Raw genomic sequence first — 12778 nt, forward strand, 5'->3', positions numbered from 1 at the left:
TATCTCTTCCATTGCTTTCTCCATTTCTAATATCCCAACTGTCCTTCCATTATCTCTTCCTTTGTGTCTGATGAACTTCCTTCATAGTCATTATTTTACAACCAATTTGCTGGCAACAAATTTTCCTAGCTTTCCTTCATCTGAGAATGTGTTGATTTCTCTTTCATTCCTTAAGTATATTTTTCCTGGATACACAATTCTGGGGTGACATCAGGTTTTTTTTTTTTTAGCACTTCCTCTGTTTTTCCGCAATTTCTGATAGGAAATCTGTTGTCATTTCAAATTGCCCTTTCCCTAATAGCAATGTTTGGTTTCCCTTTCAAGATTTTTTCTTTGGCTTTAATTTTCAAAAGTTCAACTATAATGGGTCTGGGTATGGATTTCTTTAGGTTTATCGTGTTGGGAGTTCACTCAGCTTCTTGAATCTGTAGGATTATGTCTTTTGCAAATTTGGTAAGATTTAAGCCAATATTTCTTCAAATATTTTTTAAATTCCACATCCTGTCCTCTCTGTCTAGTACTCTGATGCCTCAAATGTTATACCTTTTGTTATTGTCCCACAGATCTCTGAGTCTAAGTTCACTTTTTCAATTTCTCTCCATTATTCAGACTACATAATTTCTACTGATCCATCTTGAAGTTCACTAACTCTTTCCTCTGTCCTTGCCACTCTGCTATTTAGCCTAACCAGTAATTTTTAAATTTTGGTTACTGTATTTTTCATTTCTAAGATTTTCATTTGATTCTTTATATTTTCTACTTATTTGCTGCAGTTTCTTATGTTTTCATTTGTTTCAAGAGAATTCATAATTGCTCACTGGAGCAGTTTTACAAAAGCTGCTTTAAAATCCTTGTTGATGATTCCAACATTTGTGTCATTTCAAAGTTAGCCTCTGTTGATTGCCCTTTCTTATTAGAGTTGAGTTTTTCCTGATTTTTTCATATGACAAGTAATTTGGGGCTGTAGGCTGGACATTTTAAGTACTATACTATCACACTCTAATTCCTACTTAAATCTTTTATTTTAGTGAATGGTCAACCTGTTTAGATTCCGAATGTGATCCCAGGCTCACTTTTGTGGACTGTGATTCAAATGTCAATTTAGTTTATAAAGTCTCTCCAGTACTCCTTGCTTTTCTCTATTTACATGTTACCTATATAACAGAACTCCACTCCCCATTATCCTCAGCATGGGCTTGAGTGGGGAGAAGCACTGCCTCATTTCAGCAGGGCAGGCATAGAAAATAGGGTAATATGCAGGGGAGTGGGGAGTTGTGAAAGTCAAAGTACTACCCACAGGCTCAGTTGGGGAGGGTACCACCTTATTACTGCCAGGGGAGTGGAAATCAAAAGCTCCAAACACAGGCTCCTCTGTGGAGGAATGCTTCTTCTTTACTTCAGAGCATGGAAGAAAGTCAAGTTCTGCCTCAGAACTCTGCAGGGTAAGGGCACCATCTTGTTAATCCTGTGTAGTTGTGAAAGCCAGGGTCTCACCCACAGGCTCTGCTGAAGAGAGTTGCCACCTTGTAAATTCTGGTGGGGTAGAAGTCAGTCCTCCGTACAGGCTCTGCTCAGGAAGGGGACTGCCTCATTACTGAGCAGGGAAGAGGAGAAGTCAGAGTTTGACCCACAGGCTCCACTGGAGGGGGACATCTCCTTGTTACTGCAGGTGGGGGAAGGGTGTCTGTGAGACAAAGCTCTGGTCATGGATACCGCTGCTGTAATGCCTGTTTGAGTGGGAGGGGGTATAGATTTTATTGTGATGTTCTCCTAGAGAACGGATGGGATAGGTTAGGATGTTTCTATCTTGCTGGGCCATCCTCTGGCTAGAGATAACAGGCTTTCCTTGGTGCTATTTTTTTGTCTGCACTCATTAGCATTTCCAGGTTGTAGTCTTCTCTACAACCCAGGCCAAGATATATGGGAGGCAAGAAAAAAAGACAGTCAGGGAACTCACTCAATCCTTGAGTCTCAAGGTCCTTACTCAGTCCACCTTCTTTTCCCTAACTTTCAGAGTTTTCTGGTAGGGTATTTCATGAGTTTTTCCAGGATTTTTGTGATTAGTAGGAGAAAAATAGAATGTGTTTACTTCATCTTGTTCAGAACCCAAACCCTGTCACTTATTTTCAGTCTATATTTTTTGTGTCCTATCACCCTCTACTCTCTAAGTTTCCAGAGGATATTAACTGAGGTTTTATTAACCTAGTAATTGTTGACTTGGCAAAAAGTATCATATATGACATATCCTTTAAGCTTATTAGCTGTAAGAAAGTGTTGATACAGCTTCTTGGCCTTTACCCACCATTAGGTTCACAATGTAACTCTGAAGTTTGTTCATTCATTTAATAAAGACCTGTTTTGTGAAAGCTTCTGGGGATACAGCAATGAGTAAGACAGCTAAAATCCTTGGTGTTATGGAACTTACATTCTATTGACTGGAATAGGATGGAGAGAACTGCAGGCATATGAATAATCTGTTCTCTTCAGGTTGGACAAAACTCAAGTCTACTATGTTTCAGTTAATATTAGGAATATACATTTGAAAAACTGTAGATATTCAGAAATCTATAAATTTGCAACTGGCACAAGTACAATAATTTTTTCACTTGGTACAATTCACTTTAATCATCTAGTAAACTAGTTATAAACTACTTACCACATAGAGTTGTTTCCACAGACTGGCCCATTCTTGCAGAGTTGCTGTAACTTCAGTCACAATAGAATCTTCAAGTGGAACCACAGTTTCATACTGCCTAGAACCAGAGCCACAACAAACAGCCCCATTATCTTTGATAAAATACCAGAACACTGTCTACTGACCTTTTCAACACGTGTAAATCAAATATAAATTCATGCAAATATAAAGAGAGGTATATCTAATTGAATACAGATTCTTTAGCAGTAATATACTGCAATAATATAAGTGAACTGAATTAATGTAAACAAGTTTCCTCAACTTGTCCATTGAGGAATTCTGGGTCTGGTAGGGGAACTCTGATCCTGGAAACAGAAAGGTACTAGGTTTCTCTCCAACTACCTTGTAAGCAACATCCATTATGGTGCCAGTCCCTGTGCTAATTGCCAAGGATTTATCAGTGAACAAAAATGGACAGGGTCCCTATCTTCAGAGAGCTCTTATTGTGGATAGGGAATCAGACAAATAATCACAACAGGTATGGCTAGCGATGAATCTAAGAAAGAAACCAAATTGTACTATCAGAGATTTTAGCTGGGGGACATGACTAAAGAAGAGAAGATCAGTGAAGTCTTCTCTGAAGAAATGGCAATGCCCAAAAGATGCAAAAAGGTCACGACAGAAAAGTTTGCTGGGAGGGAGAGGTGTGGGGTCACCTGCAGAGAAAACAATATACAAGAAGTCACTGAGATGGTAAAGAATTTCACATATCTAAGAACTTAAAGAAGGCTGGTATGACTGAGGCCAGCTCTCACAGGGCCTTTCCAAATGATACCAAAGATACCAGACCTTTTTTTAAAATTAATTTTTATTGGAGCATAGTTGCTTTACAAAGTCGTGTTAGTGTCCACTGTACAGCAAAGTGAATCACCTATACATATACATATATCCCCTCTTTTTTGGATTTCCTTCCCATTTAGGTCACCACAGGGCATTGAGAATGAATGAGATGATATTGAAAGGTTGTTCAAAGTAAGGGCATGACTTGATGATATTTTTATAATGTCTATGCCACTTTTGAGAGTTAATGAAATATTTTCTGGGACCAAAGATTTTATATACTGATATGCTGAGGTGGATGGAACCTATACTCCGATTTGTTAGCCAAAGAGAACATCATCCACCTGGAAGTAACAAAGGAAAATTCCTTTCACAAATTAGCATTAAGTATCATTTCTCTACACAGCTGGCAAACGACCACTGTGTTCAAAGGTGACAGTGTATTAATATGGAGCATCAATGAATATATGTTACTTGATTATGCTATACAGCTTTCTTCTTTATTTTGTGTGATTTATGCCAGCAGATAAAAAAAATCATCTTGGAATGATGCCAGAGCACTATCCATATTCATCAAATTTATAAGGTGAATTTGCAGTGCAAGGCTGAGATTTAAACTTGACACTATGGAAACAGAGAGACATGGGAGATGTTGTAAGAGTGTTGTGTTTTAGTAACATTAATGCAGAAATACTGTATAGGATAAACTGGAATAAAATTTCTTGAAAGTTTCATCTACTGGGTCTCCAGCTACTTTAATCATTGAGATCTATGGGAAAATTACATTGTTCCTATTTTAAAGTTCTAAAACTTTGGACTTACCTCAATTTATACTAACCCAAGTCTATACTAATACTGATGTATTTTTCTTAGACTATAATATATAATCAATATCCTGAAAATTCTTAAAATTCAGATACAGTGTTATTTATAAATACACTGGTCCACAGACCAAATAGAATGTAGTCAGAACACTAAGAAAAATAACCAAATAAAATGAATTAATAAGCAAATTTCCAAAGAAATTCTGGATTCATGCAGAGTAAAGAGTTTGTTAGAGGCCTGAACCAAGATGGCCGAGTAGAAGGACGTGCTCTCACTCCCTCTTGTGAGAACACCAGAATCACAATTAGCTGCTGGACAATCATCAACAGGAAGACACTGGAACTCACCAAAAAAGATACCCCACATCCAAAGATAAAGGAGAAGTCACAATGAGATGGTAGGAGGGGCGCAATCACAGCAAAATCAAATCCCATAACTGCTGGCTGGGTGACTCACAGACTGGAGAACACTTATACCACAGAAGTCCACCCACTGGAGTGAAGGTTCTGAGCCCCACGTCAGGCTTCCTAACCTGGGGGTCCGGCAACGGGAGGAGGAATTCCTAGAGAATCAGACTTTGAAGGCTAGTGGGATTTGATTGCAGGACTTTGACAGGACTGGGGGAAACAGAGACTCCACTCTTGGAGGGCACACACAAAGTAGTGTGCGCATCGAGACGCAGGGGAAGGAGCCGTGAATCCAGGGGAGACTGAACCACACCTACCTGCTAGTGTTAGAGGGTCTCCTGCAGAGGCGGGGGTGGCTGTGGCTCACCGTGGGAACAAGATAACTGGCAGCAGAAGTTCTGGGAAGTACTCCTTGGTGTGAGCCCTCCCAGAGTCTGCCATTAGCCCCACTAAAGAGCCCAGGTAGGCTCCAGTGTTGGGTTGCCTCAGGCCAAACAACCAACAGGGAGGGAACTCAACCCCACCCATCAGCAGTCAAGTGGATTAAAGTTTTACTGAGCTCTGCCAACCAGAGCAACACCCAGCTCTACCCACCACCAGTCCCTCCCATCAGGAAACCTGCACAAGCCTCTTAGATAGCCTCATCCACCAGAGGGCAGACAGCAGAAGCAAGAAGAATTACAGTCTGGCAGCCTGTGGAACAAAAACCACATTCACAGAAACATAGACAAGATGAAAAGGCAGAGGGCTATGTACCAGATGAAGGAACAAGATAAAACCCCAGAAAACAACTAAATGAAGTGGAGATAGGCAACTTTCCAGAAAAAGAATTCAGAATAATGATAGTGAAGATGATCCAGGACCTCGGAAAAACAATGGAGGCAAAGATCGAGAAGATGCAAGAAATGTTTAACAAAGACCTAGAAGAATCAAAAAACAAACAAACAGAGATAAACAATACAATAACTGAAATGAAAACTACACTAGAAGGAATCAATAGCAGAATAACTGAGGCAGAAGAATGGATAAGTGACCTGGAAGACAGAATGGTGGAATTCACTGCTGCGGAACAGAATAAAGAAAAAAGAATGAAAGGAAATGAAGACAGCCTAAGAGACCTCTGGGACAACATTAAACGCAACAACATTCGCATTATAGGGGTCCCAGAAGGAGAAGAGAGAGAGAGAAAGGACCCAAGAAAATATCTGAAGAGATTATAGTCGAAAACTTCCCTAACATGGGAAAGGAAATAGCCACCCAAGTCCAGGAAGCACAGTGAGTCCCATACAGGATAAACCCAAGGAGAAACACGCCGAGACACATACTAATCAAACTGGAAAAAATTAAAGACAAAGAAAAATTATTAAAAGCAATAAGGGAAAAATGACAAATAACATAAAACGGAACTCCCATAAGGTTAACAGCTGATTTCTCAGCAGAAACTCTACAAGCCAGAAGGGAGTGGCATGATATACTTAGAGTGATGAAAGGGAAGAACCTACAACCAAGATTACTCTACCCACCAAGGATCTCATTCAGATTTGATGGAGAAATCAAAAGCTTTACAGAAGAGCAAAAGCTAAGAGAATTCAGCACCACCAAACCAGCTCTACAACAAATGCTAAAGGAACTTCTCTAAGTGGGAAACACAAGAGAAGAAAAGGACCTACAAAAACGAACCCAAAACAATTAAGAAAATGGTCATAGGAACATACATATCGAAAATTACCTTAAACGTGAATGGATTAAATGCTCCAACCAAAACACATGGGTTTGCTGAATGGATACAAAAACAAGACCTATATATACGCTGCCTACCAGAGACCCACTTCAGACCTAGGGACACATACAGACTGAAAGTGAGGGGATGGAAAAAGATATTCCATGCAAATGGAAATCAAAAGAAAGCTGGAGTAGCAATACTCATATCAGATAAAATAGACTTTAAAATAAAGAATGTTACAAGAGACAAGGAAGGACAATACATAATGATCAGGGGATCAATCCAAGAAGAAGATATAACAATTATAAATATATATGCACCCAACATAGGAGTACCTCAATACATAAGACAACTGCTAGCAGCTGTAAAAGAGGAAATCGACAGTAATACAATAAAACTGGGGGACTTTAACACCTCACTTACACCAATGGACAGATCATACAAAATGAAAATAAATAAGGAAACAGAAGCTTTAAATGACACAACAGACCAGATAGATTTAATTGATATTTATAGGACATTCCATCCAAAAACAGCAGATTACACTTTCTTCTCAAGTGCACACGGAACATTCTCCAGGATAAATCACATCTTGGGTCACAAATCAAGCCTCAGTAAATTTAAGAAAACTGAAGTAATATCAAGCATCTTTTCTGACCACAACGCTATGAGATTAGAAATTAATTACAGGGGAAAAAACGTAAAAAACACAAACACATGGAGGCTAAACACTATGTTACTAAATAACCAAGAGATCACTGAAGAAATCAAAGAGGAAATCAAAAAATACCTAGAGAAAAATAACAATGAAAACACGACAATCCAAAACCTATGGGGTGCAGCAAAAGCAGTTCTAAGAGGGAAGTTTATAGCTATACAAGCCTACCTCAAGAAACAAGAAAAGGGCTTCCCTGGTGGTGCAGTGGTTGAGAATCTGCCTGCCAATGCAGGGGACACGGGTTCGAGCCCTGGTCTGGGAAGATCCCACATGCCGTGGAGCAACTAGGCCCGTGAACCGCAACTACTGAGCCTGCGCGTCTGGAGCCTGTGCTCCGCAACAAGAGGGGCCGTGATAGTGAGAGGCTCGTGCACCGTGATGAAGAGTGGCCCCCACCTGCCACAACTAGAGAAAGTCCTCGCACAGAAACAAAGACCCAACACAGCCAAAAATAAAAATTAATTAATTAATTAATTAATTATTTTTAAAAAACAAGAAAAATCTCAAATAAATAATCTAACCTTACACCTAAAGGAACTAGAGAAAGAAGAACAAACAAAACCCAAACTTAGCAGAAGGAAAGAAATCATAAAGATCAGAGCAGAAATAAATGAAATAGAAACAAAGAAAACAATAGCAAAGATCAATAAAACTAAAAGCTGGTTCTTTGAGAAGATAAACAAAATTGATAAACCATTAGCCAGACTCATCAAGAAAAAGAGGGAGAGGACTCAAATCAATAAAATTAGAAATGAAAAGGAAGAATTTACAACAGACACCACAGAAATATAAAGCATCCTAAGAGACTACTACAAGCAACTGTATGCCAATAAAATGGACAACCTGGAAGAAATGGACAAATTCTTAGAAAGGTATAACCTTCCAAGACTGAACCAGGAAGAAATAGAAAATGTGAACAGACCAATCACAAGTAATGAAATTGAAATTGTGATTAAAATCTTCCAACAAACAAAAGTCCAGGACCAGATGGCTTCACAGGTGAATTCTATCAAACATTTAGAGAAGAGCTAACACCCATCCTTCTCAAACTCTTCCAAAAAATTGCAGAGGAAGGAACACTCCCAAACTCATTCTATGAGGCCACCATTACCCTGATACCAAAACCAGACAAAGATACTACAAAAAAAGAAAATTACAGACCAATATCACTGATGAATATAGATGCAAAACTCCTCAACAAAATACCAGCAAACAGAATCCAACAACACATTAAAAAGATCATACACCATGATCAAGTGGGATTTATCCCAGGGATGCAAGGATTCTTCAATATATGCAAATCAATCAATGTGATACACCATATTAACAAATTGAAGAATAAAAACCATATGATCATCTCAATCGATGTGGAAAAAGCTTTTGACAAAATTCAACACCCACTTATGATAAAAACTCTCCAGAAAGTGGGCATAGAGGGAACCTACCTCAACATAATAAAGGCCATATATGACAAACCCACAGCCAACATCATTCTCAATGGTGAAAAACTGAAAGCATTTCCTCTAAGATCAGGAACAAGACAAAGATGTCCACTCTCACCCCTATTATTCAACATAGTTTTGGAAGTCCTAGCCTCGGCAATCAGAGAAGAAAAAGAAATAAAAGGAATCCAAATTGGAAAAGAAGAAGTAAAACTGTCGCTGTTTGCAGATGACATGATACTATACATAGAGAATCCTAAAGATGCTACCAGAAAACTACTAGAGCTAAGCAATGAATTGGGTAGAGTAGCAGGATACAAAATTAATGCACAGAAATCTCTTGCATTCCTATACACTAATGATGAAAAATCTGAAAGAGAAGTTAAGGAAACACTCCCATTTACCATTGCAACAAAAAGAATAAAATACCTAGGAATAAACCTACCTAGTGAGACAAAAGACCTGTATGCAGAAAACTATAAGACACTGTTGAAAGAAATTAAAGATGATACCAACAGATGGAGAGATATACCATGTTCTTGGATTGGAAGAATCAATATTGTGAAAATGACTATACTACCCAAAGCAATCTACAGATTCAATGCAATCCCTATCAAATTACCAGTGGCATTCTTTACAGAACTAGAACAAAAAATCTTAAAATTTGTATGGAAACAACAAAAGACCCCAAATAGCCAAAGCAGTCTTGAGGGAAAAAAACGGAGCTGGAGGAATCAGACTCCCTGACTTCAGACTATACTACAAAGCTACAGTAATCAAGACAATATGGTACTGGCACAAAAACAGAAACACAGATCAATGGAACAAGATAGAAAGCCCAGAGGTAAACCCACGCACCTATGGTCAACTAATCTATGACAAAGGAGGCAAGGATATACAATGGAGAAAAGACAGTCTCTTCAATAAGTGGTGCTGGGAAAACTGGACAGCTACATGTAAAAGAATGAAATTAGAGCACTCCCTAACACCATACAGAAAAATAAACTCAAAATGGATTAGAGACCTAAATGTAAGACCGGACACTATAAAACTCTTAGAGAAAAACATAGGAAGAACACTCTTTGACATACATCACAGCAAGATCTTTTTTCATCCACCTCCTAGAGTAATGGAAATAAAAACAAAAATAAACAAATGGGACCTAATGAAACTTCAAAGCTTTTGCACAGCAAAGGAAACCATAAACAAGATGAAAAGACAACCCTCAGAATGGGAGAAAATATTTGCAAACGAAGCAACAGACAAAGGATTAATCTCCAAAATATATAAACAGCTCATGCAGCTCAATATTAAAAAAACAAACAACCCAATCCAAAAATGGGCAGAAGACCTAAATAGACATTTCTCCAAAGAAGACATACAGACGGCCACGAAGCACATGAAAAGCTGCTCAACGTCACTAATTATTAGAGAAATGCAAATCAAAAGTACAATGAGGTATCACCTCACACCAGTTAGAACGGGCTTCATCAGAAAATCTACAAACAGCAAATGCTGGAGAGGGTGTGGAGAAAAGGGAACTCTCTTCCACTGTTGGTGGGAATGTAAACTGATACAGCCACTATGGAGAACAGTATGGAGCGTCCTTAAAAAACTAAAAATAGAATTATCATATGATCCAGCAATCCCACTACTGGGCATATACCCAGGGAAAACCACAATTCAAAAAGACACATGCACCCCAATGTTCATTGCAGCACTATTTACAATAGCCAGGTCATGGAAGCAACCAAAATGCCCATCGACAGACAAATGGATAAAGAAGATGTGGTGCATATATACAATGGGATACTACTCAGCCATAAAAAGGAACGAAATTGGGTCATTTGTTGAGACGTGGATAGATCTAGAGACTGTCATACAGATTGAAGTAAGTCAGAAAGAGAAAAACAAATATGGTATATTAACGCATGTATGTGGAACCTAGGAAAATGGTACAGATGAACTGGTCTGCAGGGCAGAAATTGAGACGCAGATGTAGAGAACAAACGTATGGACACCAAGGGGGGAAAGCCGCAGGTGGGTGGTGGTGGTGGTGTGATGAACTGGGCGATTGGGATTGACATGTATACACTGATGTGTATAAAACTGATGACTAATAAGAACCTGCTGTACAAAAAAAAAAAATAGAGAAAACCTATTTATTAGGTTTATAGACGTCTGTGCAATTTAAAAAAAATAAAACACTACTGTTACCTTGAAAAAAAAAAAGAGTTTGTTAGAAATGAAATTTGGTAGTGAGAAGAGACGATCCTTTAATTCAATGTATATTGCACAGAAATGTAGCTGAGAGCATGATCGTTAGGGTAAGATAACTTGGCCTCAATTCCTACTTTCCCTACTTCCTTGCCATGCATTGGCAAAGGTATTTAACTCTCAAAGCCTTGCCCACCTCATGTGAAGTAAATGGATAATCCCATCTTCTAATCTGGAATTCCCAAGTGTGATATAATGGGTGTAAAATGTCAATTACAAAGCCCAGTATACAGGATATTTAATAAATGGCAGCTATTGTTCACTCTTACTTAATCTTTTAATTTTCAATACTTAACAAATTGCGAAAGCATATCTAAAATAAACAATGTCAAAATGAGTTAGATTTCATATTGTACTTTAAAAATATATTTCACAAAGACTTCTTGTCCAAATAGCTCTGTAAGTTCATGCTTCGACATATTTCCTAACCTCCCAATACCCAGCGGAGAAAATACGAAATAGAAAACCAAATGTATTTCTGAACTCCAAAATAAAATTAACACCTCAATTGAGCAGCAACAGAATAGAAAAAAACAGAGCAGTGAACTAGGGTGAAATCACAGCACTTCTAGGCTTTGGAGTCAAAAGCTACTAGTGACATCTAGGAACTTAGATGTAGAGGGAGAACAGGGATGAAAAGTGCTCCAAGTGAGAAGAGGATGAAGGCCTGATTCACTACGTGAAGCTCCCTGAAAGAAGGCCAACATGAAGCACAGCAAAAGCTGCTACTGAGCCTCACTTAAAACCACGGCTTTTAGAAACCTCTAGGGCTAAATAGATTGGAGACTGAAGCAGTCCCCTCCTTCCCTTAGCCAAAGGTCAGGATCTGCCAAAAGTCTAACGTCACTGTGGGGAAGGAGATCTAAAATCCTATTGTAGGACTTGGTTCTACACTGGGGCCTTGGAAGCAGGTAGAGGTAACTACACAAGTACTAGACAGATGTGCTCAGGGGGAGAAAAGGAAGGGGAAAACAAAATCTCCCACTTCTGAAAACCAAAATTCTAAGATGTCCAAAGTCTTAAAAATAAAATGAAAATGCTTCTCAGGATTTTATAAGTCTGATAAACATTTAAAAATATTTACAATGCTTAGAGAAATGAGTAACTTCCATTTTTAAAAAAAGTATGAAATAAAAGCAAACATAAATAAAACAAGAGCCAATGGATATGCAAAATAACCAACTAGGAATTTTGCAAATGAAAAATATTGTCAAAATGTCCATCTATGGCTGAATGGAATAATGAAATGTGATATATATATATATAAAATATATAATGGAATATTATTCAATCTTTAAAAGGAATGAAAATTCGATACATGCTACAACATGAATGAGCTTTGAAAACACTATGCTAAGTGAAATAAGATAGACACAAAAGGACAAATATTGAATGATTCCATTTATATACAGACGGACAGTAGAACAGAGGTTACCAGGGACTGGGAGAACGGGGGAATGAAGAGTTATTGCTTAAGGTGTACAGAGTTTCTGTTTGGGATGAGGAAGAAGTTCTGCAGTTGAATACTGATGAAGGTTGCACAACACTGTGAATGTACTTAATGCCACTGACCTGTACACTTAAAAATTTTTTAAATGCTAAATTTTATGTTACTCATTTAAATGACAAAAAATACTAGCAGTGGGAAAAAAACCTCAACACAAAGGACACATGCCAGACAGAACTCAAAAGATAATCTAGCAAGATGTATAAGAGAGTACTTAAGAGATATGGGGATGAGGTGGAAGAACTCCAACCTAATCCTAACAGAAATCCCAGAGGAAGAGAGTGGCAGTGTTAGAGAAAATTGTGATTTACTTTTCCTTAGCTGTCCTGCACTGTAACTCCCTTTCTATGTTTGAGAAAAACCCTAACATTGAGACAGAGCTGCCTTCCACTATACAAGTGGAA

General features: G+C 38.3%; 1 protein-coding gene across 4 annotated transcripts in view; it reads right to left on the bottom strand.

Moving 5' to 3' along the window:
• DOCK3 (dedicator of cytokinesis 3) overlaps positions 1-12778 on the bottom strand; it is a 384134-nt gene that overhangs the window by 263108 nt on the left and 108248 nt on the right. For all 4 annotated transcript variants that reach the window (XM_082348082.1, XM_082348083.1, XM_082348081.1 and 1 more), the window contains exon 5: positions 2657-2753. In XM_082348082.1, coding sequence (XP_082204208.1) covers positions 2657-2753 — 97 coding nt within the window. The remainder of the gene's footprint in view (positions 1-2656; positions 2754-12778) is intronic.

This window comes from Balaenoptera borealis (assembly GCF_965194805.1).
Source record: "Balaenoptera borealis genome assembly, chromosome: 12".
In the NCBI taxonomy this organism is placed as follows: Eukaryota; Metazoa; Chordata; class Mammalia; order Artiodactyla; family Balaenopteridae; genus Balaenoptera; species Balaenoptera borealis.